Source organism: Ziziphus jujuba, chromosome 12 (genome assembly GCF_031755915.1).
Source record: "Ziziphus jujuba cultivar Dongzao chromosome 12, ASM3175591v1".
Lineage (NCBI taxonomy): Eukaryota > Viridiplantae > Streptophyta > Magnoliopsida > Rosales > Rhamnaceae > Ziziphus > Ziziphus jujuba.
The window spans coordinates 1,149,634-1,174,889 of record NC_083390.1 but is presented as its reverse complement, the minus strand read 5'-3'; the positions used below and the strand labels follow the sequence as shown (position 1 = coordinate 1,174,889).

Genomic DNA, 25,256 nt, shown 5'->3' with positions numbered 1-25,256 from the left:
TAGAATAATTAAAATATGGACATAAATATAGATGAAATTCTATCATCCATGATTTGTATACTAGGATTATCCTATACAACGCATATCCACTGGTGACTTAAAAATTCTGTTCACATGTGGATGGGCATTTTTCTAGACAAATCCCAAACAAAATATCTTGGATATCATAAATACAGATATTCAAATTTTGGTTTAATAATTATTTTATTTAATAATTTACTCAATTAAAATATTATGGACATGCAGGAATGGGATTGAATTATTAACCAGGTTAAAACATGATCATATCATTTTATTGTGAATATATTATGCTCTGTTAATAATGTTTTTGGACGTTATTTAAAAGAAAAAAAACAAAAACAAAAAAACACATGCATGTATACATATTGGGTATTGCCCATACAATCAGTTCCGTATGATAAAATCTTTGGCTTCTTTAACTTGTGTGGTTGTGCTTACGAATGAATGTTAATAGGACATTACACTTCTCCAAAAAGTGTTAAAAAATTTCACCAATTTCCCTAAAGAAACTACATTTCTAACATGTTTAACATTCTATATTTCCTATAAAATTCTCAAATCCAACTCCAACGGACATAGTGAGGGACTGAGAAGCTTCTTCTCCAAAAGCTTGTCTACAAGAAATGGGGGCCTTCACTGTCTTGACTAACGATGGACAAGTACCTTGGCTTTCTCTGGTGCAAAAGATGTTGCCTATGCATGCATAATAGCCCATTTATATTTATATTTATGTAAAGCCTAACAACAAAGTAGTCATGATAATTAGAGATGATCTCAAAATTTTCTTTTAAAATAATTCCCTGTACATTACAAGCACCAGATGCAGACATGGACGCTAGTATATAATATAATAATAAAAAGGAAAGAAAGGAAGAAGACCAACCTTGGCCAAGTAAGCTCGGAAGTCATCAGGGTGAGCAGAGATGAGCTGATCATAAACAGCCACAGCATCACTAACATGCCCCCAGTCTTAATATGCTTTCCCCACTAGCAAATCCACCTGCATTTTTATTCATCATTTTCTATAATTATAGAAACATATATAATACTTACATTTTCTTCCAATTAATCAACAATTATGTATGTATATATATATATATATATAACTCACCTGAACAGGGTCCACCTTCTGGACCTCTGCTTCCTTTGTACTGCTTTCACTTCTTACTTCTGAGATTTGTGCTTGCAGTTGTTGTTGAGAGGCAAGAAGGAAATTTACAGCCTGAAAGCCAGACCACAGAGAATAAATTCCAGTACTTTCAAAACACACAGGTTTTGCGTAGGGCTGGTATAACATATTTTCTGTTCACCTAAAACTCATAATATAGCAAACCTATTTTATACTAATATGATAACAAACCTCATGCAAGTAATGCATTTGTACAGCCACGTAGGACTTCAAAATCGAGATATTTAGACACCTGCCATGCGATAAAAAGATATCCATGGATAAACGTGTTGAATATTAAGTTAGAAGTCGCAGATGTTTTATCAAAGAATTTCATTACACTATTATCGAAAAGAAATAAACACTATAAGTGACACCTAGATTTATTTGAATATTAATTGAATACACTTGAAAAGATAATATTTTACAAGGCAGTATCTTACTTTACACAGCAACTTACATTTGCAGGATCAGTTGTGTATCCAAAGAAGACTTACCAATGCAGAACTCTTATTTGCATTTGCGCTTCCTTCATAATCCTTTGGTTTATATTTAGCTTCTCCAAGCAACGGAAAACATCAGGGTCACTTGGCTTCTCCCGTATAACACAAAAGGTCAGTTCAGGTAAGCTTGTGCTAGACAGCATTGATTGAGCAGCACTGGCAAATAAATTCCTTGATATATCAACAGCTTAACAGAACCAAACCTTTGTCAGGTCCTCAAGCATAGAAGCAGCCTGACTATCCTCAGCAGCTCCCTACAACCATCCGAAATATATTAAGAATCACAGTGACACGCAACTGAAAATGTTTTGGAATTTTCCCGACTCAGTTCATATCCCTATCAAGAAATGGAATGTTGTGACGCACTTCAAGAGCAAAGCATAGAAGCAGCCTGACTATACTCTCCTGACTAATATATAGGAGTACTGTCCATCATTCAACAAGTCCATTAAAAAAAACATAAAAACAAGCAATGGGAGTTCTGCTGTAGGCTACATAGATTAACAAATCAATCCACTTACGAGTTGGAACAGCACTAGATCCTTCAGTTGCTGATTTCCTGCAGAGCAAGTGACAATTTATGGTAACTACAACAAAAATTTACTGGGGGAGCAAAATGCACTAAACCCATCTCAAACGTAGCTTTGTTGAAACATCATGCCTTTCTACTCCCTTGAGTTGCTGCTGGTTTTGTTCTTCTATGTATTCAAAAACTAACCCATGAGTGCCCTCAAAGCTATCAATTTCCAAGCACAAGAGATGCATGAAAAACAAAATGCAAAACAAGAGTGTGTGTACCAAAACAACAAACATCAAACGAATTCATTTTTTTGTTTTTTTTGGGGGGGGGGGGGGGGGGAGGGGGACACACTAAGGAGACAACAAAAAAAGAAAAAAAAAAAAAAAAAAAAGAAAACAAAAACAAAATGGTGGGGTTTCGGAAAAAGCTCTCGGATGTTCTAGTAGTTAGGAAATAAGGCTAGCCAAATTTTCAAATTCTAAATACAGGGTTTTTCTCTATGTCATTTGAAGAATGCAGCGATGCAGGCAAGCGGGCCCAAAAAAAAAAAAAAAAAAAAGAACCATATTGTTTTTGTTTCTGTCGTTGGATTTTGTTCCAAACCACGCCTTGGACTACAATTCGGTTTTGAATCGGAGCATCGTACTGGAAACAAAAGGAAACGACTCGTCGTTGTTGTGTTTGCAGCAGCAATTGACAATTTTATTTTATTTTATTTTATTTTTGAATCTTGTGTTTGGGTATTGGGTTTTCGGTACGGAATGATTCGATTGTTCGCGATGTGTAATTTTCAGGAATTAGTTCCAAGAGTCCACAGTAAGAAATGAATGAGCTTTAAGGTGTTATTCTCTCAGTCATTTTTCTCTGCGAAAAAGTTAGATGCCCGTGTGAACAGAACCAGTTTTAATTTTAAGGTGGCAGAGAGGTCAAATAGTGCGTGGCAATAACGCCAACATAAAGGTGTTTAAATAGGTTCCAAACTCCAAAAATAGTCCAAAACACACATTAATTGTCTAATTTACAAATTTCTTTCTCATTCTGTCTGCTTCTTTTTATTGTTTCTTTTACTTTTTCCTTTTGATTGCCCATTTTCCACTGTTCGTCCATGCTTCCATATATATATATATATATACACACACACACACACATATGCAAGTAATCTGAGAATGTTGAAAGTTTAAGGCTGTCGTAGGGAAAGTCTTCTACAAGTGAACAAGCTCCAGCCAGCTCGTACTGGAGGAATGAAGGTGATCTCATCATCATGCATCACTAATCCTGAAAAGTTGTAACAACAAGGCACAAGCTAGTGGTAAATTCGTTATATTGTTATATACCAGACAGGTAAACGCATACTTTCTCAATATATTTTATTATTTTCATTTTTACCTATATATATATATATATATACATATTTTAGCTATTAAGCCCATTTGGTATTAATTGATTACCTTCTCTAGAATGGACAATTAATATTCTGTAGAATAAAAGAAAAAAGCTTGATCAGAATTCCAAAAAAAAAAAAAAAAAAAAAACAACCCTTAATAATTTGTTTTACTCTGTATCTATGTATATATATGTTTTTATACGACAAAGTACTAGTATATAATGTTCTCATTGTTCAGTGTATGTGTGTGCGAGCGCTTTTAGATGAACAAGACTAATGCGAAAATGCAAACGGTAGGTCCGGGTGGAAGCTTAGTAGATTTGGTTTTCTCATGGTCCATCCAGGATGTTCTAAATAAAGATATCTATAAAGGCCAGGTATATATGTGTTTTGTTGTGTGTGTTTACCATTATTCTGCCTGTCATATATATGAATATTCATTCATCAACTCGTTCATTTTTTATATGTAGTTATAAAGGTAGTATAAATTTAGGAAGTGTAATACTATGAATCGTTAATTTCAATCTCTCATGATGGGCCACAGAAGAGACTGTAATTTCTTCTTCCATATTTCCAAGCTATATTATATATGAGGTTTTAAACATCCATATTAGCATTGATTTGTATGCATATTTTGATGCTCCTGCACTGTATCAAGTAGCTTTGTTTATATATATTTATTTTTATTTTTTAATGATAATAGGTAGTGCCCCCTCTTAAAAAATTAAATAGTGTCCATTTTGTTTTCTACTTAAAAAAAAAAAATGTATTATTTTCTTGAAAATCGTTGTTGTTGTTGTTGTTTTTTTTTTTTTTTTTTTTTTTTTTTTTTTTTTTCTTCCTCTTAAGCTACTTTTTTCTATGGGAAATAAGTGAAATTATTTACTTATCCTAAATTTTTCTGTCTTCTTCAAGTAATTATTGGCGTCTATATGATTAAAACTTCCATTTTATTAATTTAATTAGCTTGTTCTTTTTTTTTTTTTTTTTTAAGAACTTTGCTTAGAAGTTAAATGTTCTTGTATGAGGAAAAAAAAAATTTTAAAAAAGGTTCATTTCAGTTAACTCCAAATTATAGCAAATAAATCATAGTTTAAAATTTAAAATTCATGCAGATGAAAATTTTTCATACATAATGATTAAGCAACGTTACCATTGCTTTTAAAAAATATATTTCATTATACAATGATCCCTCTCTAAATAAAATTTCTGAATCCTCCAATGCACCCATGGAATTAGCGAAGTCAAAAGTGAATTGATACGGCTTGTTATATTGCTTTCGGAAACAGTGGAGAAATTTGATTAATTATTTTTTAAATCTCAAATGTAATGTAGAATTATGGAAATGTTATATGAGGTGACATAAGGTTCAATTATTATCTATTTTCCGACTTTCTTTCTTCTTCTTTTTTTTCTCTTCTTTTTTTTTTTTTTTTTTTTTAATAAAATTAAAAATCTGTTTGATGTTCAGGTGCAGAAGATTCCAATGACATTCTCATCCAAAACAGAATACTTGAACTCTTTTATTCCCCCATTTTTGGAGGAATTACATACTTACCTGATGTCAAACATGACAGTACTGGATCAAGCACCTTTATGTGAAATTAAGTCTGTGGAAAAAGATAAAGATTATAAACTTCCTAAAGATTTGTTGTACGATGTAACGGTGGAAAAAGGAAAATATGAGCCCGAATTTGGCGACTTGTTTGCAATAACTGATGTAAGACCAAAGTATGCTGGAGACTTGGATCGGCCTCAAAGACCCTATCTCATCGCTCATGTTCAAGGAATTTATACTGATGAAGCTGGAATTCCTGTTGCATACTCAATATTATCTTCAAAGCCTGTCCTTGACGAATACAGCCTTGACGTTGAAATGAACACAGAGAACAGAACCAGAATTACTCTTTTTGCTGTTAAATTGATAAACTTAAAAACAAATGTTCGTATATGGAATGCATTGAACAGAGTTCAGGACGAGCAGAGTGTGGACATTCTTCAGAAAGTTTTGCAGCCAGAAACTATGGTAAGAGATACTTTGAACCCAAGTTTTTGTCTTGTTTTATTTGGTGGCAACGACATTTACATTTTACAAAGATATATATGCTTCTTGCAGGATGCGGAAAATTGTATAGTCTGTCATTTCACAAAAAGCAACAATTCTTACCTGGATGTAAGGACCAGAATCAGCTCTTCTGATTTGAATGAATTCCAAAAAGCTGTAGTCTTAAGATGTATTGGAACAAGGGAATGTGATCATCAAAATTCCTTCAAACTGATATGGGGTCCTCCAGGGACAGGAAAAACGAAGACGCTTGGTTTCCTTCTACATTCCCTCCTTACTATGAAATGCAGAACACTCACATGTGCCCCAACAAACATTGCAGTGTTGGAAGTGACCAGACGGCTCATGAACAATGTCACAGAATCACTTGAAGATCATACATATGGGCTTGGAGATATAGTTTTGCTTGGTAACAAGAAACGTATGAACATTGATGATCATGATGAGCTTTTTGATATATTTCTTGACAACCGTGCTGACATACTTGACAAGTGTTTTAACCCGTTATCAGGGTGGACCTCTAGTTTAAATTCCATGATTTGTTTGCTTAAGGACCCTGAAGAGCAGTATCAATTATACTTGAAGCAGAGAGAAGAGGAAGATGATGAGGAGGATGATGCCAATTTTGCTGACGAGGAGGAAAACTTTAAGACGGAAAATGGGAAGAACATCAACAATAATCAAGAGGAGGACGTTGGTGATGAATTATCTAAAGTCAAGCAAAGAAAGAAAGTGTGGAACAAGGTTATTGTTCAAATTTTAAAAGAAAACAAGAGCAAGAAAAAGCCCAAGAATATTTTGTCTATGCAGAAACAAAACCAATCAAACCATAATGGCAAAAAATGTGATCCTCCTTTGTCATTTGAGGAGTTTGTAAAGAGTAGGTATGATTGCATTGGCGAACGGCTATGCCTTTGGATTGAATCTTTGTATACACACCTGCCAACTTCTTTTATTTCACTTGAAGTGGCAAGGAAAATGATCAAGGCTCGTGAATCTCTTAGATCTTTTGTGGCTTTGTTGCAGAATGTTACAAGTGGCGTACTAAAGGAGGTCTTCAACGAAGATGTTATGTTCAATATTTCAAGTACTGATTGCCTTGATCTAGTTATGTTCAATACTTCAAGAATTAATTGCCTTGCTCTATTACTTTCACTTCCTCAGAGCTTTAATATTCCATTTTTCGAGAAAAAATGGGAGGTAAAACGTTTCTGTTTGGAAAATACACTCCTAATTTTCTGTACAGTTTCAAGTTCTTCCAAGTTGTACGCGACAGCTCCATTTGAACTGTTGGTTATAGATGAAGCTGCTCAGCTTAAAGAATGTGAATCTGCCATTCCTTTACAACTTCCTGGCATACGCCATGCAATACTTATTGGTGATGAGCGGCAACTGCCTGCAATGGTTGAAAGCAAGGTTATTAAGCTTGCTCTTATGATCTTTTTTTTTTTTTCGTGTGTGTGTGTGTGTGTTTTCTCTTACCTTTCTTATTGAATTATAAGCAGCTTTTCCCCTGTAACATCCTCAAATTTTATCATTCTCAGATTTCTGAAAGAGTGGAGCTTGGAAGAAGTTTGTTCGAGAGGTTTGCTTTGCAAGGCTACAAGAAGCATCTTCTTAGCGTTCAACATAGGATGCATCCATCCATAAGTTTATTTCCAAATCGTGAGTTCTATGGAGGCCAGATTTTGGATGGTCAGAATGTTCAAGAAAGAAGCTATAGCAGACGTTTCCTTCAGGATAAAATGTACGGCTGCTACTCTTTTATAAATGTAGCACAAGGAAAAGAGGATTTTGATGAAAGGCATAGCAGAAGAAACATGGTTGAGGTTGCTGTGGTCTCTGAGATAGTTGAGTGCCTTTATAAAGGTATGCCATACCAATTAGTTGAAGTTGCATTGATTATCTTTCTTTCAGAATTGTCTAGTAACAAAAAAAAAATTTTAATCACTATTTCATCTTTTCTTTTTTTCTTTTTCAATCCCAAAGGATTTGTGCAAACAAAGAATAAGGTCAGAGTAGGTGTGATATCACCATACAAGGCTCAAGTTTTTGCTATTAAAAAGAAAATGGACAAATATTGTAAAGATCTTCATCGTGGCTTTTCAGTAAGTGTTCGAACTGTTGATGGTTTCCAAGGTGGTGAGGAGGATGTGATAATCATCTCAACTGTAAGGTGTAATGGTATTGGATCGGTGGGATTTCTTTCCAATCGGCAAAGAGCAAACGTGGCGCTAACTCGTGCAAGGTAACACATGCTTATATATTTTTGGATGTACAGTTTTTTGTTTATGGTTTTGTAATCCATCTTCTTTTTATAGGTATTGCCTTTGGATATTGGGGAATGAAGGAACTCTAGTGAATAGTAATTCTATTTGGAAGAAAGTGGTCAATGATGCCAAGGATCGTGGTTGTTTCCACAATGCTCATGAGAAAAAGAATTTGGCTCATGCTATTACAGATTCACTGATTGACCTTAACCAACTCAATGTTTTAACTAATATGAATTCTCTACTGTTTAAAGAGGCAAGATGGAAGGTATGTAAATGGGTTTATCTTGTTAATGCATTTAATGCTTGTATATGAAGATTTATACATTGCTTACCTTCGAGTAAATCCCTTTGTTGTTGCTTGTTTATGTGTTTCATGGTCATTAAAAATTCCTAATAATCTATAAATTGTTTATGTACTAATGTAGGTATGCTTCAATGATGCCTTCTGGAAATCCCTGGCAAGATTTAAAAACAATGAGTTGTTTAAGAAAGTTTTATCTCTGCTGGAAAACCTTTCATGTGGCCAGCGTCAACATGATGAATGTCGAAATGTGATTGGGCATGATAGGACATGTTCCCATTTATTAGAGTGTTACAGGGTCGATAATCAGTTACACCTTGCTTGGTTTATAGATATTGCTCCCATGGATAATTCTCATTATTACACCCAAGTTGTGAAGGTCTGGGATATTTTGCCGTTGTCCGCTGTACAAAAACTAGCAGATCAGCTTGATGTTATGTTTGGGAACTATACTGTGGATAAGATGAATCGCTGCAAGCACAAATTTACTGAAGGGTATGCATTTATTCTGCATTTTTCTTTGTTGTTTCTATAATACTTACTACTTTTCAAATAGTTACTCTCCAATTCAATAATTTATGCAGTTGTTAATGAAGTTACACATAAAGGGTATGACATGTTTGAAGGAGCAAATCACTAAATAGTGATTGATAAAAATGGAACAAAAACAAGTATTTGAAGCTTTCCAAATGTGGGAAGCGAACAATAGTTTCTTTCTCTTTGTTATACTCTAATCCAATGAGATTTTACTTCTTTCTTTAGTGTACTTAATTTGAAAACATGTACAGGAATTTGGTTGTTCCAATGAAATGGCCCATGGATTCAAGTTCTCAGAGTTTGACAAATTCACTGGCTTCACTCAGTTTGAGGGAGGGATATAAAGCATACCCTACAAATTACAAGTGAGTATCTCGCATTCAAATATTCAGAGGATTCTCCAACTTTCATCCTGTTGGTGAATTTTCAGACTGAAAAAAAAAAAAAGAGCTTTTCTTAACTATTCCATTAATAGTTACTATTATATGGATTTTATTTTATTTAAAATACTAGTTGTTTGCAATGATTACTTGTACTCTTTAAGTTTTAAGTAGAAGGATTTTCAGAAAGTTTCTTGCTTTGTGCAACTAATTGTCCTTTTTATTGTTGATTCCAGGAATCATTCTAAGCCCCAAACAGGGAAGTCTGGTAGAAGAAGAAATTGGGCTTTCAAATGAAGTTTGTAACAATCAGTTGGCGCAATCAAATATTGCCTACAATGTTGACAAAATACTAGCTACTACGTTTGGTTCCACTATGCATTTGGAATTGCTAGGTTGAACTTTTTTACTTTTAATTACATTGTTCATCATTGTTCTGAGATGTAATGAGACTTTTTAAGGCATGGTTATGGTTAATATCCTAAAAACTGACTACACAAAAGCATTGAAAGTTTGATTGCATAGAACATTTTAAATTCATTGAAATTGTGCTCTTTGTGAGCGAGAACACAAATCTAACAAACAGAGTTTTTCATTTGAGATTAGTTTGAAAGAAAACAAATCCATCCCCAAAAGTTGTTATAAACTTTACCAATATTGCTAAAATATAGATATAGGCTTCTTCAAATATGTTTTGCTTCTCCCAAGTAGTTAAATGTATGTAACCATATGTCTAACCTATATCTCACCTTAACAGTTTTTCTATCTTCTTTACGAACCAAAGATGTCTATTTATTGGAAAGAAATGAAATCCATTTATAAAATCCAGTAGAATAATTAAAATACTGACATGAATATAGATGAAATTCTATCATCCATGATTTGTATACTAGGATTATCCTATACACCGCATATCCACTGGTGACTTAAAAATTCTGTTCACATGTGGATGGGCATTTTTCTAGACAAATCCCAAACAAAATATCTTGGATATCATAAATACAGATATTCAAATTTTGGTTTAATAATTATTTTATTTAATAATTTACTCAATTAAAATATTATGGACATGCAGGAATGGGATTGAATTATTAACCAGGTTAAAACATGATCATATCATTTTATTTTGAATATATTATGCTCTGTTAATAATGTTTTTGGACGTTATTTAAAAGAAAAAAAAGAAAAACAAAAAAACACATGCATGTATACATATTGGGTATTGCCCATACAATCAGTTCCGTATGATAAAATCTTTGGCTTCTTTAACTTGTGTAGTTGTGCTTACGAATGAATGTTAATAGGACATTACACTTCTCCAAAAAGTGTTAAAAAATTTCACCAATTTCCCTAAAGAAACTACATTTCTAACATGTTTAACATTCTATATTTCCTATAAAATTCTCAAATCCAACTCCAACGGACATAGTGAGGGACTGAGAAGCTTCTTCTCCAAAAGCTTGTCTACAAGAAATGGGGGCCTTCACTGTCTTGACTAACGATGGACAAGTACCTTGGCTTTCTCTGGTGCAAAAGATGTTGCCTATGCATGCATAATCGCCCATTTATATTTATATTTATGTAAAGCCTAACAACAAAGTAGTCATGATAATTAGAGATGATCTCAAAATTTTCTTTTAAAATAATTCCCTGTACATTACAAGCACCAGATGCAGACATGGACGCTAGTATATAATATAATAATAAAAAGGAAAGAAAGGAAGAAGACCAACCTTGGCCAAGTAAGCTCGGAAGTCATCAGGGTGAGCAGAGATGAGCTGATCATAAACAGCCACAGCATCACTAACATGCCCCCAGTCTGAATATGCTTTCCCCACTAGCAAATCCACCTGCATTTTTATTCATCATTTTCTATAATTATAGAAACATATATAATACTTACATTTTCTTCCAATTAATCAACAATTATGTATGTATATATATATATATATATATAAAACTCACCTGAACAGGGTCCACCTTCTGGACCTCTGCTTCCTTTGTACTGCTTTCACTTCTTACTTCTGAGATTTGTGCTTGCAGTTGTTGTTGAGAGGCAAGAAGGAAATTTACAGCCTGAAAGCAGACCACAGAGAATAAATTCCAGTACTTTCAAAACACACAGGTTTTGCGTAGGGCTGGCATAACATATTTTCTGTTCACCTAAAACTCATAATATAGCAAACCTATTTTATACTAATATGATAACAAACCTCATGCAAGTAATGCATTTGTACAGCCACGTAGGACTTCAAAATCGAGATATTTAGACACCTGCCATGCGATAAAAAGATATCCATGGATAAACGTGTTGAATATTAAGTTAGAAGTCGCAGATGTTTTATCAAAGAATTTCATTACACTATTATCGAAAAGAAATAAACACTATAAGTTACACCTAGATTTATTTGAATATTAATTGAATACACTTGAAAAGATAATATTTTACAAGGCAGTATCATAGTGGGTTTGCTTGCTTGACTTTACACAGCAACTTACATTTGCAGGATCAGTTGTGTATCCAAAGAAGACTTACCAATGCAGAACTCTTATTTGCATTTGCGCTTCCTTCATAATCCTTTGGTTTATATTTAGCTTCTCCAAGCAACGGAAAACATCAGGGTCACTTGGCTTCTCCCGTATAACGCAAAAGGTCAGTTCAGGTAAGCTTGTGCTAGACAGCATTGATTGAGCAGCACTGGCAAATAAATTCCTTGATATATCAACAGCTTAACAGAACCAAACCTTTGTCGGGTCCTCAAGCATAGAAGCAGCCTGACTATCCTCAGCAGCTCCCTACAACCATCCGAAATATATTAAGAATCACAGTGACACGCAAGTGAAAATGTTTTGGAATTTTCCCGACTCAGTTAATATCCCTATCAAGAAATGGAATGTTGTGACGCACTTCAAGAGCAAAGCATAGAAGCAGCCTGACTATACTCTCCTGACTAATATATAGGAGTACTGTCCATCATTCAACAAGTCCATTCAAAAAAACATAAAAACAAGCAATGGGAGTTCTGCTGTAGGCTACATAGATTAACAAATCAATCCACTTACGAGTTGGAACAGCACTAGATCCTTCAGTTGCTGATTTCCTGCAGAGCAAGTGACAATTTATGGTAACTACAACAAAAATTTACTGGGGGAGCAAAATGCACTAAACCCATCTCAAACGTAGCTTTGTTGAAACATCATGCCTTTCTGCTCCCTTGAGTTGCTGCTGGTTTTTTTCTTCTATGTATTCAAAAACTAACCCATGAGCGCCCTCAAAGCTATCAATTTCCAAGCACAAGAGATGCATGAAAAACAAAATGCAAAACAAGATTGTGTGTACCAAAACAACAAACGTCAAACGAATTCATTTTTTTGTTGGGGTGGGGGGGAACACAATGAGGAGACAAAAAAAAAAAAAAAAAAAAAAAAAAGAAAACAAAAACAAAATGATGTTCTAGTAGTTAGGAAATAAGGCTAGCCAAATTTTCAAATTCTAAATACAGGGTTTTTCTCTATGTCATTTGAAGAATGCAGAGATGCAGGCAAGCGGGCCCAAAAAAAAAAAAAAAAAGAACCATATTGTTTTTGTTGCTGTCGTTGGATTTTGTTCCAAACCACGCCTTGGGCTACAATTCGGTTTTGAATCGGAGCATCGTACTGGAAGCAAAAGGAAACGACTCGTCGTTGTTGTGTTTGCAGGAGCAATTGAAAATTTTTTTTTTTTTTTTTTAATCTTGTGTTGGGGTATTGGGTTTTCGGTACAGAATGATTCGATTGTTCGCGATGTGTAGTTTTCAGGAATTAGTTCCAAGAGTCCACAGTAAGAAATGAATGAGCTTTAAGGTGTTATTCTCTCAGTCATTTTTCTCTTCGAAAAAGTTAGATGCCCGTGTGAACAGAACCAGTTTTAATTTTAAGGTGGCAGAGAGGTCAAATAGTGCGTGGCAATAACGCCAACATAAAGGAGTTTAAATAGGTTCCGAAATCCAAAAATAGTCCAAAACACACATTAATTGTCTAATTTACAAATTTCTTTCTCGTTCTGTCTGCTTCTTTTTATTGTTTCTTTTACTTTTTCCTTTTGATTGCCCATTTTCCACTGTTCGTCTATGCTTCCTTATATATATATATATATATATATACACACACACACACATACGCAAGTAATCTGAGAATGTTGAAAGTTTAAGGATGTCGTAGGGAAAGTCTTCTACAAGTGAACAAGCTCCAGCCAGCTCGTACTGGAGGAATGAAGGTGATCTCATCATCATGCATGACTAATCCTGAAAAGTTATAACAACAAGGCACAAGCTAGTGGTAAATTCGTTATATTGTTATATACCAGACAGGTAAACGCATACTTTCTCAATATATTTTATTATTTTCATTTTTACCTATATATATATATATATATATACATATTTTAGCTATTAAGCCCATTTGGTATTAATTGATTACCTTCTCTAGAATGGACAATTAATATTCTGTAGAATAAAAGAAAAAAGCTTGATCAGAATTCCAAAAAAAAAAAAAAAAAAAAAAAAACAACCCTTAATAATTTGTTTTACTCTGTATCTATGTATATATATGTTTTTATACGACAAAGTACTAGTATATAATGTTCTCATTGTTCAGTGTATGTGTGTGCGAGCGCTTTTAGATGAACAAGACTAATGCGAAAATGCAAACGGTAGGTCCGGGTGGAAGCTTAGTAGATTTGGTTTTCTCATGGTCCATCCAGGATGTTCTAAATAAAGATATCTATAAAGGCCAGGTATATATGTGTTTTGTTGTGTGTGTTTACCATTATTCTGCCTGTCATATATATGAATATTCATTCATCAACTCGTTCATTTTTTATATGTAGTTATAAAGGTAGTATAAATTTAGGAAGTGTAATACTATGAATCGTTAATTTCAATCTCTCATGATGGGCCACAGAAGAGACTGTAATTTCTTCTTCCATATTTCCAAGCTATATTATATATGAGGTTTTAAACATCCATATTAGCATTGATTTGTATGCATATTTTGATGCTCCTGCACTGTATCAAGTAGCTTTGTTTATATATATTTATTTTTATTTTTTAATGATAATAGGTAGTGCCCCCTCTTAAAAAATTAAATAGTGTCCATTTTGTTTTCTACTTAAAAAAAAAAAATGTATTATTTTCTTGAAAATCGTTGTTGTTGTTGTTGTTTTTTTTTTTTTTTTTTTTTTTTTTTTTTTTTTTTCTTCCTCTTAAGCTACTTTTTTCTATGGGAAATAAGTGAAATTATTTACTTATCCTAAATTTTTCTGTCTTCTTCAAGTAATTATTGGCGTCTATATGATTAAAACTTCCATTTTATTAATTTAATTAGCTTGTTCTTTCTTTTTCTTTTTTTTTTAAAGAACTTTGCTTAGAAGTTAAATGTTCTTGTATGAGGAAAAAAAAATTTAAAAAAAAGTTCATTTCAGTTAACTCCAAATTATAGCAAATAAATCATAGTTTAAAATTTAAAATTCATGCAGATGAAAATTTTTCATACATAATGATTAAGCAACGTTACCATTGCTTTTAAAAAATATATTTCATTATACAATGATCCCTCTCTAAATAAAATTTCTGAATCCTCCAATGCACCCATGGAATTAGCGAAGTCAAAAGTGAATTGATACGGCTTGTTATATTGCTTTCGGAAACAGTGGAGAAATATGATTAATTATTTTTTAAATCTCAAATGTAATGTAGAATTATGGAAATGTTATATGAGGTGACATAAGGTTCAATTATAATCTTTTTTCGCACTTTCTTTCTTCTTCTTTTTTTTCTCTTCTTTTTTTTTTTATTTTTTTTTATAAAATTAAAAATCTGTTTGATGTTCAGGTGCAGAAGATTCCAATGACATTCTCATCCAAAACAGAATACTTGAACTCTTTTATTCCCCCATTTTTGGAGGAATTACGTACTTACTTGATGACAAACATGACAGTACTGGATCAAGCACCTTTATGTGAAATTAAGTCTGTGGAAAAAGGTAAAGATTATAAACTTCCTAAAGATTTGTTGTACGATGTAACGGTGGAAAAAGGAAAATATGAGCCCGAATTTGGCGACTTGTTTGCAATAACTGATGTAAGACCAAAGTATGCTGGAGACTTGGATCGGCCTCAAAGACCCTATCTCATCGCTCATGTTCAAGGAATTTATACTGATGAAGCTGGAATTCCTGTTGCATACTCAATATTATCTTCAAAGCCTGTCCTTGAAGTTGAAATGAACACAGAGAACAGAACCAGAATTACTCTTTTTGCTGTTAAATTGATAAACTTAAAAACAAATGTTCGTATATGGAATGCATTGAGCAGAGTTCAGGACGAGCAGAGTGTGGACATTCTTCAGAAAGTTTTGCAGCCAGAAACTATGGTAAGAGATACTTTGAACCCAAGTTTTTGTCTTGTTTTATTTGGTGGCAACGACATTTACATTTTACAAAGATATATATGCTTCTTGCAGGATGCGGAAAATTGTATAGTCTGTCATTTCACAAAAAGCAACAATTCTAACATGGATGTAAGGACCAGAATCAGCTCTTCAGATTTGAATGAATTCCAAAAGGCTTTAGTCTTAAGATGTATTGGAACAAGGGAATGTGATCATCAAAATTCCTTCAAACTGATATGGGGTCCTCCAGGGACAGGAAAAACGAAGACGCTTGGTTTCCTTCTACATTCCCTCCTTACTATGAAATGCAGAACACTCACATGTGCCCCAACAAACATTGCAGTGTTGGAAGTGACCAGACGGCTCATGAACAATGTCACAGAATCACTTGAAGATCATACATATGGGCTTGGAGATATAGTTTTGCTTGGTAACAAGAAACGTATGAACATTGATGATCATGATGAGCTTTTTGATATATTTCTTGACAACCGTGCTGACATACTTGACAAGTGTTTTAACCCGTTATCAGGGTGGACCTCTAGTTTAAATTCCATGATTTGTTTGCTTAAGGACCCTGAAGAGCAGTATCAATTATACTTGAAGCAGAGAGAAGAGGAAGATGATGAGGAGGATGATGCCAATTTTGCTGACGAGGAGGAAAACTTTAAGACGGAAAATGGGAAGAACATCAACAATAATCAAGAGGAGGACGTTGGTGATGAATTATCTAAAGTCAAGCAAAGAAAGAAAGTGTGGAACAAGGTTATTGTTCAAATTTTAAAAGAAAACAAGAGCAAGAAAAAGCCCAAGAATATTTTGTCTATGCAGAAACAAAACCAATCAAACCATAATGGCAAAAAATGTGATCCTCCTTTGTCATTTGAGGAGTTTGTAAAGAGTAGGTATGATTGCATTGGCGAACGGCTATGCCTTTGGATTGAATCTTTGTATACACACCTGCCAACTTCTTTTATTTCACTTGAAGTGGCAAGGAAAATGATCAAGGCTCGTGAATCTCTTAGATCTTTTGTGGCTTTGTTGCAGAATGTTACAAGTGGCGTACTAAAGGAGGTCTTCAACGAAGATGTTATGTTCAATATTTCAAGTACTAATTGCCTTGATCTTGTTATGTTCAATACTTCAAGAATTAATTGCCTTGCTCTATTTCTTTCTCTTCCTCAGAGCTTTAATATTCCATTTTTCGAGAAAAAATGGGAGGTAAAACGTTTCTGTTTGGAAAATACAATCCTAGTTTTCTGCACAGTTTCAAGTTCTTCTAAGTTGTACGCAACAGCTCCATTTGAACTATTGGTTATAGATGAAGCTTCTCAGCTTAAAGAATGTGAATCAGCCATTCCTTTACAACTTCCTGGTATACGCCATGCTATACTTATTGGTGATGAGCGGCAACTGCCTGCAATGGTTGAAAGCAAGGTTATTAAGCTTTCTGTTATGATCTCCTTTTTATTTTGTGTGTGTGTGTGTGTGTGTGTGTGTGTGTGTGTGTGTGTGTGTGTTTAAGTTTTTCTTTTACATTTTTCATTGAATTATAAGCAGCTTTTCACATGTAACATCCTCAAATCTTATCATTCTCAGATTTCTGAAAGAGCTGAGTTTGGAAGAAGTTTGTTCGAGAGGTTTTCTATGCAAGGCTACAAGAAGCACCTTCTTAGCGTTCAGCATAGGATGCATCCATCCATAAGTTTATTTCCAAATCGTGAGTTCTATGGAGGCCAGATTTTGGATGGTCCGAATGTTCAAGAAAGAAGCTATAGCAGACGTTTCCTTCAGGATAAAATGTATGGCTGCTACTCTTTTATAAATGTAGCACAAGGAAAAGAGGATTTTAATGGAAGGCATAGCAGAAGAAACATGGTTGAGGTTGCTGTGGTATCTGAGATAGTTGAATGCCTTTATAAAGGTACACCAAGCCAATTAGTTGAAGTTACCTTGATTATCTTTCTTTCAGAAATGTCCATTAACAAAAAAATATCTTTTTATCATTATTTCTTCTTTTCCTTTTTTCTTTTTTAATCCTAAAGGATTTGTGCAAAGAAAGAACAAGGTCAGCATAGGTGTGATATCACCATACAAGGCTCAAGTTTATGAAATTGAAAAGAAAATGGACAAGTATTGTAAAGATCTTCAGAGTGGCTTTTCAGTAAGTGTTCGAACTGTTGATGGTTTCCAAGGTGGTGAGGAGGATGTGATAATCATCTCAACTGTAAGGTGTAATGGTACTGGATCGGTGGGATTTCTTTCCAGTCGTCCAAGAGCAAACGTGGCACTCACTCGTGCAAGGTAACACATGCTTATATATTTTTGTGATTGAAAGATGTACCCTTTTTTGTGTATAGTTTTGTAATCCTTCGTTTTGTAGGTATTGCCTTTGGATATTGGGGAATGAAGGAACTCTATTGAATAGTGAATCTATTTGGAAGAAAGTGGTCAATGATGCCAAGGATCGTGGTTGTTTCCGCAATGCTCATGAGAATAAGAATTTGGCTCATGCTATTACAGCTTCACTGGTCGACCTTAACCAACTCAATGTTTTAACTAATATGAATTTTCTACTGTTTAAAGAAGCAAGATGGAAGGTATGTAAATGGGTTTATCTTGTTAATGTATTTAATACTTGTACATGAAGATGTAGAAATACCTTATTTTTGTGTAAATCCCTTTGTTGTTGCTTGTTTAAATGCTTATTGCTCATTACAAATTCCTAACATAAGTGGAAAAACTATTAATTCTTTGTGCTATTATAGGTATGCTTCAATGATGCCTTCTGGAAATCCATGGCAGGAGTTAAAAACAATGAGTTGTTTAAGAAAGTTTTATCTCTGCTGGAAAACTTTTCATGTGGCCAGCGTCAACTTGATGAATGTCGAAATGTGATTGGGCATGATAGGATATCTTCCCAGTTATTAGAGTGTTACAGGGTCAATAATCAGTTATACCTTGCTTGGTTTATAGATATTGCTACCATGGATAGTTCTCATTATTACACCCAAGTTGTGAAGGTCTGGGATATTTTGCCGTTATCCGCTGTACAAAAGCTAGCAGATCAGCTTGACGAGATGTTTGGGAACTACACTGTGAATAAGATGAATCGCTGCAAGCACAAATGTACTGAAGGGTATGCATTTATTCTGTATTTTTCTTTGTTGTTTCTATAACATTTACTACTTTTCAAATATGTACTTCCCAATTCAATAATTTATGCAGTTATTAATGAAGTTTCACATAAATGGTATGACATGTTTGGAGGAGCAAATCACCAAATAATGATTGATAAAAACGGAAGAAAACCAAGTATTTGAAACTTTCCAAGTGTGGGAAGCATACAACAGTTTCCTTCTCGTTGTTATACTCTATTCCACTGAGATTTTACTTCTTTCTTTAGTGTATTTATTTGAAAACATGTACAGGACTTTGGTTGTTCCAATGAAATGGCCAATGGATTCAAGCTCCTGGAGTTTGACAAATTCACTGGCTTCACTCAGTTTGAGGGAGGGATATGAAGCATACCCTACAAATTAAAAGTGAGCATCTCACTTTCAATTGTTCAGAGAATTCTCCAACTTTCATGCTGTTGATGAATTTTCAGACTGAAAAAAAGGGGAGCTTTCTTAACTATTTCATTACTACTAGTCACTAATATATGGACACTATTTTATTTAAAATATTAATTGTTCGCAATGAATACTTGTACTCTTTTTAACTTTCAAGTATAAGGATTTTCAGAAAGTTTCTTGCTTTGCGCAACTAGTTGTCCTTTTTATTGTTGATTCCAGGTACCGTTCAAAGTCCCCAACAATGAAATCTGGTAGAAGGTGAAATTTGGCTTTCAAATTAAGGTTGTAACAATTGGTGCAATCAAATATTGCATACAAGGTCAATAAAATACTAGCTACTATGTTTGGTTCCATTATGCATTTGAAATAGCAAGTTTGCACTCTTTTGCTATTAATTACATTGTTCATCATTTTCTAACCCAAGAACTGAATACACAAAAGCATTGAAATTTTGATTGCATAGAACATTATAAATTCATTGAAATTGTGCTCTTTGTGAGCGACAACACAAATCTAACAAATTGAGTTTCCAGTTGAGATTAGTTTGAAAGAAAAACAAATCCATCCACAAAAGTTGTTATAAATTTAACCAATATTGCTAAAATAAATATATAGGCTTCTTCAAATATTTTTTGCTTCTCCGAAGTAGTTAAATGTATGTAACCATTTCTAACCTATGTCTCACCCTAACAGTTTTTCTTTCTTCTTTATGGACCAAAGTTGTCTATTTATTGAAAGGAAATGAAATCCATTTTTAAAATCAAGTAGAATAATTAAAATACGGACATAAATATAGGTGAAATCCTATCATCCATGATTTGTATACTAGGATTGTCCTATACAACGCGTATCCATGTCCGGATAGATGAGTTGAAAAGTCTGTCCACATGTGGATGGGCATTTTTCTAGACAAATCCCAAACAAAATGTCTTGGATATTAATAAGTATATACATTCAATATTTGGTTTAATAATTATTATATTTAATAATTTACTCAATTAAAATATTATGGACATGCAGGAATGAGATTGAATTAACAATCAGGTTAAAACATGACCACAACATTTATTTTATTTATTTTTTATTTTTTATTTTTATTTTTTTATAACCCATTGAAAATTTATTATGCTTTATGAATATTGGATATTGCCCCTGATATCAGTTCCATGTGACGAAATTCTTTATCCTTTTTTTTTTTTTTGAAAAACGGCTTCTTTATCTTTGGCTTCTTTAAATTGTGTGGTTGTACTTACAAATGGGGTTTATAGGATACTACATTTCTCCAAAAATTGTTAAAAAATTTCACCAATTTCCCTAAAGAAACAACATTCCTAACTTGTTTGACATTCTATATTTCCTACGAACTTCTCAAATCCGACTCCAACATACATAGTGAGAGACTGAGAGGGTTCATCTCCAAACCTTGTCTAGAAGAAATGGGGCCTTCACTGTCTTGAGTAACGATCTACAAGTGCCTTGGCTTTCTCCGGTGCAAAAAATCGTGCCTATGTATGCATAACAGTCCATTTACATTTATATTTATATAAAGCCTTACAATACAGTAGTCTTAAGTAGGGATGATCTCAAGAAAGTAGAGTGACCGGATGATATAATGTAACTTACTTGTATGAACATTCTCTCTGCATCTCCAACTTTACCATTTTCTTTCAAAATAATTCCCTGTACAATACAAGCATTGGATGCAGACACGACACTAGTATATAATATAAATAATAAAAAGGAAAGAAAGAAAGAAGACCAACCTTGGCCAAGTAAGCTCGGAAGTCATCAGGGTAAGCAGAGATGAGCTGATCATAAACAGCCACAGCATCACTAACATGCCCCCAATCTGAATATGCTTTCCCCAGTAGCAAATCCACCTGCATTTTTATTCATCATTTTCTATAATTATAGAAACATATATAATACTTACATTTTCTTCCAATTAATCAACAGTTATACATGTATATATATACAACTCACTTGAACAGGGTCCACCTTCTGGACTTCTGCTTCCTTTGTCCTACTTTCACTTCTTACTTCTGAGTTTTGTGCTTGTAGTTGTTGTTGAGAGGCAAGAAGGAAATTTACAGCCTGAAAGCCAGCCACAGAGAATAAATTCCAGTACTTTCAAACACACAGGTTTTGCATCGGGCTGGTATAATATATTTTCTGTTCACCTAAAACTCATGATATAACAAACCTATTTTATACTAATTAACAAATATGATAACAAACCTCATCTGGTTTCTTTGCTGCAAGTAATGCATTTGTACGGCCACGTAGTAATTCAAAATTGAGATATTTAGACACCTGCCATGCAATAAAAAGATATCCATTGATAAACGTATTGAATATTCAGTTAGAAGTAGCAGATGTTTTATCAAAGAATTTCATTACACTATTATTGAAAAGAAATAAACACTACAACTGACACCTAGATTTATTTGAATATTATTTGAATACACTTGAAAAGATAATATTTTATGAGGCCGCATCACAGTGGGGTTGATTGCTTGACTTTACACAACAACTTATATTTGCAGGATCAGTTGTGTATCCAGAAAAGATTTACCAATGCAGAACTCTTATATGCATTTGCACTTCCTTCATAATCCTTTAGTTTATATTTAACTTCTCCAAGCAAACGGAAAACATCAGGGTCACCTGGCTTCTCCTGTATAACACAAAAGATCAGTTCAGGTAAGCTTCTGCTAGACAGCATTAATTGAGCAGCATGGGCAAATAAATTCCTTGATATATCAACAGCTTAACAGAACCAAACCTTTGTCAAGTCCTCAAGCATAGAAGCAGCCTGACTATACTCTCCTAACTCTGCTAAGGTTACAGCAGCTCCCTACAACCATCCGAAATATATTAAGAATGACTGCTGCAGGAATATAGCTCACTAGTGACACGCAAGTTAAAATATTTTGAATTTTTCCCTACTCAGTTCATATTCCTATGAAGAAATGAAATGTTGCGACTCACTTCAAGAGCGGTTGGATCTTTTGGTGAATTTCTGAGTGTTGTCTGATATTCCTTCAGCCGAGTCTGCAAGGAGTTAGAAGTAGAGCTATTAGCTTATTGAGCATGTGCAGTTCATATTTATGATTCCACCAATAGAAATAATATGGAAGGGTAGTTCATTAGCATAAGCCAAAAGGTATATAAAACAGAAAAAAATCCGACTGAAGAAAAGCTGAAAGTAGTTCAGGAAGTGAGAATGAATTCCAAATAGATGAGTCACAATGCACAACCAAATGCCTTCCTCTCCAGATCATGTGCCTAATTAGAATTAATCTAGAGAACCCTTGCCCCTTAGACAGGATGAACAGTTGGTGGCACACTATATTGCTTGTGTTCAAAAATCTTTGCAAGATGTTTTCAATTTACATGGTCTAAAACTAACAGTGTCTTGAGTACTAATGCAATAGTAGTATATCCCATATCTCTAATACCTTAATTGTGTATATGACTATTACATTTCATAGGAATAAAAAAAGAAAGATATTGACTATTAGGAATATTACCTTAAGAGTACTTTTCTCTTCTTCTGACAGTTTATCATCGACAACTGCAGCATCATCGGAAGGACCAACACTGAAAACTTGAAGTCAATATAAAATATGATATCATTTCTCCAGAAATCACAAACAATCAAGTAAAGATAATTAACAAGAACGAAAGAACTTAAATCATACCTTCCTGAGGGAAGAAAGTCTCCAAGAGCAAAAACCAAACCAAAAACGACAACGGCTACACCAACTCCAATCTATTCCATGGTAAAATTATTTTAGCAATCAATACAGTAGAAGGTGATTTCAAAAATTCAAAGCTGCATTAATGCGTAACAAAAACAGAGACTTTTTGAAATATTACCTTAGTACCTAGTCCAATCGTTTTCTTCTCTGTTTCAACTGGTGCATCATAGTCAATAGCCCCAAATTCTTTTTCCTCATCTGTTTTTTTCTGCTCAAGTGCTGACCTGAGAGAGATGAGTAGTCACAGAAAAATTCTAAATCTAAAATAGAAATCATCCAATCAAATATTACTGGATATTAGAGAATTACAGTAAATGAACTAAAAATCATTGAAAAAAGCATACTCAAAAGAAAACACACCCAAATTTCCCAGAAGGAAAATCAGTATCAAGAAAATGCTCAACAGATGTCATTTCAGACTCTTCAAGTGAAAAATAAACAAAAATAACAAGAGAGACAGGTATTTTCAACATAAGCATTTATTCTTTTTAAGTAGCTAAGCTTTTTGGGACCATGTACCTTTTAACTGCTTTTAGTCGCTCCTCAAACTCAATGTCTAGAGAAGTGCTTCTAGACCTCCCACCAGATGGAGGACTTAAACCAGGTGCCTCTACAGAGAGAACATCATGTCAGGTTGATGGAACAAAAACCAGTAAAGGGATTTAAAAAGCAGGTCCTACTACTCCATTCTAGATTACAAACAATTATGGGCTTTAGAAATTGGGCGGAGCGATGGTAGTAAAATGGTTCTTTCCAGCAAAATCAAAAATATTTTCCAAGTCTACAAGTTGATCATGGATCATGTAGAATATCCGGGTGAGAGTAAGAAGAGCAAAGTCCCAACAAAATTGACCAAATAATCCACACTAAAAAGGCTAAAGAGGACCAGTAAGTTAAAGAGGATCAGTAACAAATTTTAAGTTCAACCAATATATAGGAATAACCATCACTCAACAAGTCCATTCAAAAAACACAAAAACAAACTATGCAAGCAATGGAAGTTCTGCTGTAGGCTACATAGATCAACAAATCAATCCACTTACGAGTAGGAACAGCACTAGATCCTTTAGTCGTTGATTTCCTGCAGAGCCAGTAACAATTTATGGTTTCTGTCAACAAAAATTTACTAGGGGAGAGCAAAATGCACTAAACCCATCTTAAATGTACCTCTGTCGTAACATCATGCCCTTCTGTTCCCTTGAGTTGCTGGTTTTGTTCTTCTAAGTGATTCAAAAAACCAAGCCAATCATGAGTACCCACAAAGCTATCAAATTTTAAGAACAAATCAAACATGAAAAATAAAATGCAAAACAAGGGTGTGTAACAAAACAACAAACATCAAACGAATTTATAAAAATAAAAACAAAATGGTGGGGTTTCAGAAAAAGCTCTGGGAGGCTCTAGTAGTTAGGAAATACAGCTAGCCAAATATTCCAATTCTAAATACAGGGTTTTTCTCCATGTTATTTGAAGAATTCAGCGATGCGACTGAGAAGGGAAGCTAAAAAATAAATAAATAAATAAAAAGACCTTATTGTTTTTGTTGTCGTCGTTGGTTTTTGTTCCAAAACCACGCCTTGGAATACTGGGTTTTGAATCAGAGCATCGTATTGGAAGCAAGAGGAAACGACTCGTCGTTGTTGCAGTTGCCGCTGCAATCGACATTTTTCTTCTTTGTGTTGGATTGCTGGGTTTCCACGTTTGGGTAGAGATAGATTCGATTGTTTGCAGTGTGTATTTTTCAGGAATTAGCTCCAAATTCCACAGAAATGGCTAAGCTTTTAAGTTCTCTTTCTCTTTCTCCAAAGAGAGACGCCTGGGCAAAGCTTCTGAAGGTGGGCCCCAATATCCGCTAGAAGTTCTTAAATTTCCACGTGTTTACTTTTGATATTAGCATATCTTATTTTTTAATAAGGTATGCTATAAAAAAAATTAATTGCATTTCTAATATCAAATTTAATATAAAAATATAATTGCATTTATTATAATATACAATAAAAAAAAAAGCACATAAACTATAATTATATTATTTTTTAACACTGCAATGGATTAATGCAATGATATTAGCAGGGCCGGCCGAAGGCATAGGCCACTAAGGCATATGGCTCGGGCCATTATTTTATTGGGCTCCAAAAAAAAATATATTTTCTATATTATATATTTATTAAATAAAATATTATTATTAATTTATTTTGAAAATATAAAAAATTAATTATTGTTAGGATTCTAAATTACCTTTAATTGATTATTTATTACTATAATTATCTTTATCTTTAGAAAAGAACACTAATAAAGTTTAATTGAAATTTTTTATATTCCATTTCTATAATTAAT

The 25,256-nt window shown here is 33.8% G+C and overlaps 5 protein-coding genes across 14 annotated transcripts; 2 read left to right on the top strand and 3 right to left on the bottom strand.

Annotated features, from left to right (window-relative positions):
- Positions 1 to 392: 392 nt before the first annotated feature.
- Positions 393 to 2,546, bottom strand: LOC107410486 (uncharacterized). 3 transcript variants are annotated; one of them, XR_009635307.1, is made up of 6 exons: positions 2,214 to 2,546; positions 1,687 to 1,946; positions 1,382 to 1,442; positions 1,133 to 1,243; positions 905 to 1,021; positions 393 to 714 (listed from the first exon to the last, which is right to left on the bottom strand). XR_009635307.1 is itself a non-coding variant. In XM_060813672.1 (5 exons), exons 2-5 carry the CDS (start codon positions 1,833 to 1,835, stop codon positions 992 to 994), a joined length of 351 nt encoding a protein of 116 aa, XP_060669655.1. In that variant the 5' UTR covers positions 1,836 to 1,946; positions 2,214 to 2,546; the 3' UTR covers positions 393 to 991. The 3 variants fall into 3 exon arrangements, 2 of the variants coding, with proteins under 2 accessions (XP_060669655.1, XP_060669656.1); XM_060813672.1 differs by having other exon boundaries at positions 393 to 1,021; XM_060813673.1 differs by having other exon boundaries at positions 393 to 1,021; positions 1,687 to 2,546.
- A 649-nt stretch (positions 2,547 to 3,195) lies between these two features.
- Positions 3,196 to 9,663, top strand: LOC132800210 (uncharacterized). Of its 4 annotated transcripts, none has more exons than XM_060813338.1 (10): positions 3,196 to 3,553; positions 3,894 to 3,973; positions 5,068 to 5,622; positions 5,713 to 7,077; positions 7,206 to 7,530; positions 7,651 to 7,909; positions 7,983 to 8,199; positions 8,360 to 8,730; positions 9,024 to 9,137; positions 9,389 to 9,663. In XM_060813338.1, the coding sequence occupies exons 3-10, from the start codon at positions 5,083 to 5,085 to the stop codon at positions 9,447 to 9,449; spliced, it is 3,252 nt and encodes a 1,083-aa protein (XP_060669321.1). In that variant the 5' UTR covers positions 3,196 to 3,553; positions 3,894 to 3,973; positions 5,068 to 5,082; the 3' UTR covers positions 9,450 to 9,663. The 4 variants fall into 4 exon arrangements, with proteins under 4 accessions (XP_060669321.1, XP_060669320.1, XP_060669319.1 ...); XM_060813337.1 differs by having other exon boundaries at positions 3,860 to 3,973; XM_060813336.1 differs by having other exon boundaries at positions 3,835 to 3,973.
- Positions 9,664 to 10,417: 754 nt separating this feature from the next.
- LOC132799248 (uncharacterized) lies at positions 10,418 to 12,523 on the bottom strand. The gene is made up of 5 exons (XM_060813705.1): positions 11,689 to 12,523; positions 11,366 to 11,426; positions 11,118 to 11,228; positions 10,886 to 11,002; positions 10,418 to 10,695 (listed from the first exon to the last, which is right to left on the bottom strand). The coding sequence occupies exons 1-5, from the start codon at positions 11,835 to 11,837 to the stop codon at positions 10,648 to 10,650; spliced, it is 486 nt and encodes a 161-aa protein (XP_060669688.1). The 5' UTR covers positions 11,838 to 12,523; the 3' UTR covers positions 10,418 to 10,647.
- Positions 12,524 to 13,151: 628 nt separating this feature from the next.
- LOC107410487 (uncharacterized) lies at positions 13,152 to 19,511 on the top strand. Of its 5 annotated transcripts, none has more exons than XM_060813342.1 (9): positions 13,152 to 13,501; positions 13,788 to 13,926; positions 15,023 to 15,562; positions 15,653 to 17,017; positions 17,180 to 17,504; positions 17,746 to 17,884; positions 17,964 to 18,180; positions 18,349 to 18,719; positions 19,012 to 19,511. In XM_060813342.1, the coding sequence occupies exons 2-9, from the start codon at positions 13,813 to 13,815 to the stop codon at positions 19,121 to 19,123; spliced, it is 3,183 nt and encodes a 1,060-aa protein (XP_060669325.1). In that variant the 5' UTR covers positions 13,152 to 13,501; positions 13,788 to 13,812; the 3' UTR covers positions 19,124 to 19,511. The 5 variants fall into 5 exon arrangements, with proteins under 5 accessions (XP_060669325.1, XP_060669323.1, XP_060669326.1 ...); XM_060813340.1 differs by having other exon boundaries at positions 17,626 to 17,884; XM_060813343.1 differs by having other exon boundaries at positions 13,153 to 13,501; positions 13,847 to 13,926; positions 17,626 to 17,884.
- Positions 19,512 to 20,473: 962 nt separating this feature from the next.
- Positions 20,474 to 24,769, bottom strand: LOC107410514 (uncharacterized). The gene is made up of 15 exons (XM_016017945.4): positions 24,453 to 24,769; positions 24,090 to 24,142; positions 23,966 to 24,003; positions 23,442 to 23,532; positions 23,041 to 23,146; positions 22,863 to 22,933; positions 22,692 to 22,761; positions 22,150 to 22,212; positions 21,944 to 22,015; positions 21,734 to 21,835; positions 21,397 to 21,471; positions 21,142 to 21,252; positions 20,922 to 21,038; positions 20,782 to 20,838; positions 20,474 to 20,663 (listed from the first exon to the last, which is right to left on the bottom strand). The coding sequence occupies exons 1-15, from the start codon at positions 24,585 to 24,587 to the stop codon at positions 20,604 to 20,606; spliced, it is 1,221 nt and encodes a 406-aa protein (XP_015873431.2). The 5' UTR covers positions 24,588 to 24,769; the 3' UTR covers positions 20,474 to 20,603.
- Positions 24,770 to 25,256: the final 487 nt, after the last annotated feature.

Excerpts from the sequence above, each read along its gene's own strand:
- LOC107410487 (XM_060813340.1), top strand. The coding sequence starts at position 13,813 with ATGAACAAGACTAATGCGAAAATGCAAACGGTAGGTCCGGGTGGAAGC. Across the intron at positions 15,563-15,652 it reads TTTTGCAGCCAGAAACTATG|GATGCGGAAAATTGTATAGT; the intron begins GTAAGAGATACT and ends TGCTTCTTGCAG. Across the intron at positions 17,885-17,963 it reads GTGGCACTCACTCGTGCAAG|GTATTGCCTTTGGATATTGG; the intron begins GTAACACATGCT and ends TTCGTTTTGTAG.
- LOC132799248 (XM_060813705.1), bottom strand. The coding sequence starts at position 11,837 with ATGCTGTCTAGCACAAGCTTACCTGAACTGACCTTTTGCGTTATACGG. Across the intron at positions 11,427-11,688 it reads CAAATAAGAGTTCTGCATTG|GTGTCTAAATATCTCGATTT; the intron begins GTAAGTCTTCTT and ends ATCGCATGGCAG. Across the intron at positions 11,003-11,117 it reads AGAAGGTGGACCCTGTTCAG|GTGGATTTGCTAGTGGGGAA; the intron begins GTGAGTTTTATA and ends ATAAAAATGCAG.
- LOC107410514 (XM_016017945.4), bottom strand. The coding sequence starts at position 24,587 with ATGTCGATTGCAGCGGCAACTGCAACAACGACGAGTCGTTTCCTCTTG. Across the intron at positions 21,253-21,396 it reads CAGCAAAGAAACCAGATGAG|GCTGTAAATTTCCTTCTTGC; the intron begins GTTTGTTATCAT and ends GCTGGCTTTCAG. Across the intron at positions 21,039-21,141 it reads AGAAGGTGGACCCTGTTCAA|GTGGATTTGCTACTGGGGAA; the intron begins GTGAGTTGTATA and ends ATAAAAATGCAG.
- LOC132800210 (XM_060813337.1), top strand. The coding sequence starts at position 3,860 with ATGAACAAGACTAATGCGAAAATGCAAACGGTAGGTCCGGGTGGAAGC. Across the intron at positions 7,910-7,982 it reads GTGGCGCTAACTCGTGCAAG|GTATTGCCTTTGGATATTGG; the intron begins GTAACACATGCT and ends TTCTTTTTATAG. Across the intron at positions 8,731-9,023 it reads AAGCACAAATTTACTGAAGG|GAATTTGGTTGTTCCAATGA; the intron begins GTATGCATTTAT and ends AAACATGTACAG.
- LOC107410486 (XM_060813673.1), bottom strand. The coding sequence starts at position 1,835 with ATGCTGTCTAGCACAAGCTTACCTGAACTGACCTTTTGTGTTATACGG. Across the intron at positions 1,443-1,686 it reads CAAATAAGAGTTCTGCATTG|GTGTCTAAATATCTCGATTT; the intron begins GTAAGTCTTCTT and ends ATCGCATGGCAG. Across the intron at positions 1,244-1,381 it reads AAATGCATTACTTGCATGAG|GCTGTAAATTTCCTTCTTGC; the intron begins GTTTGTTATCAT and ends TCTGGCTTTCAG.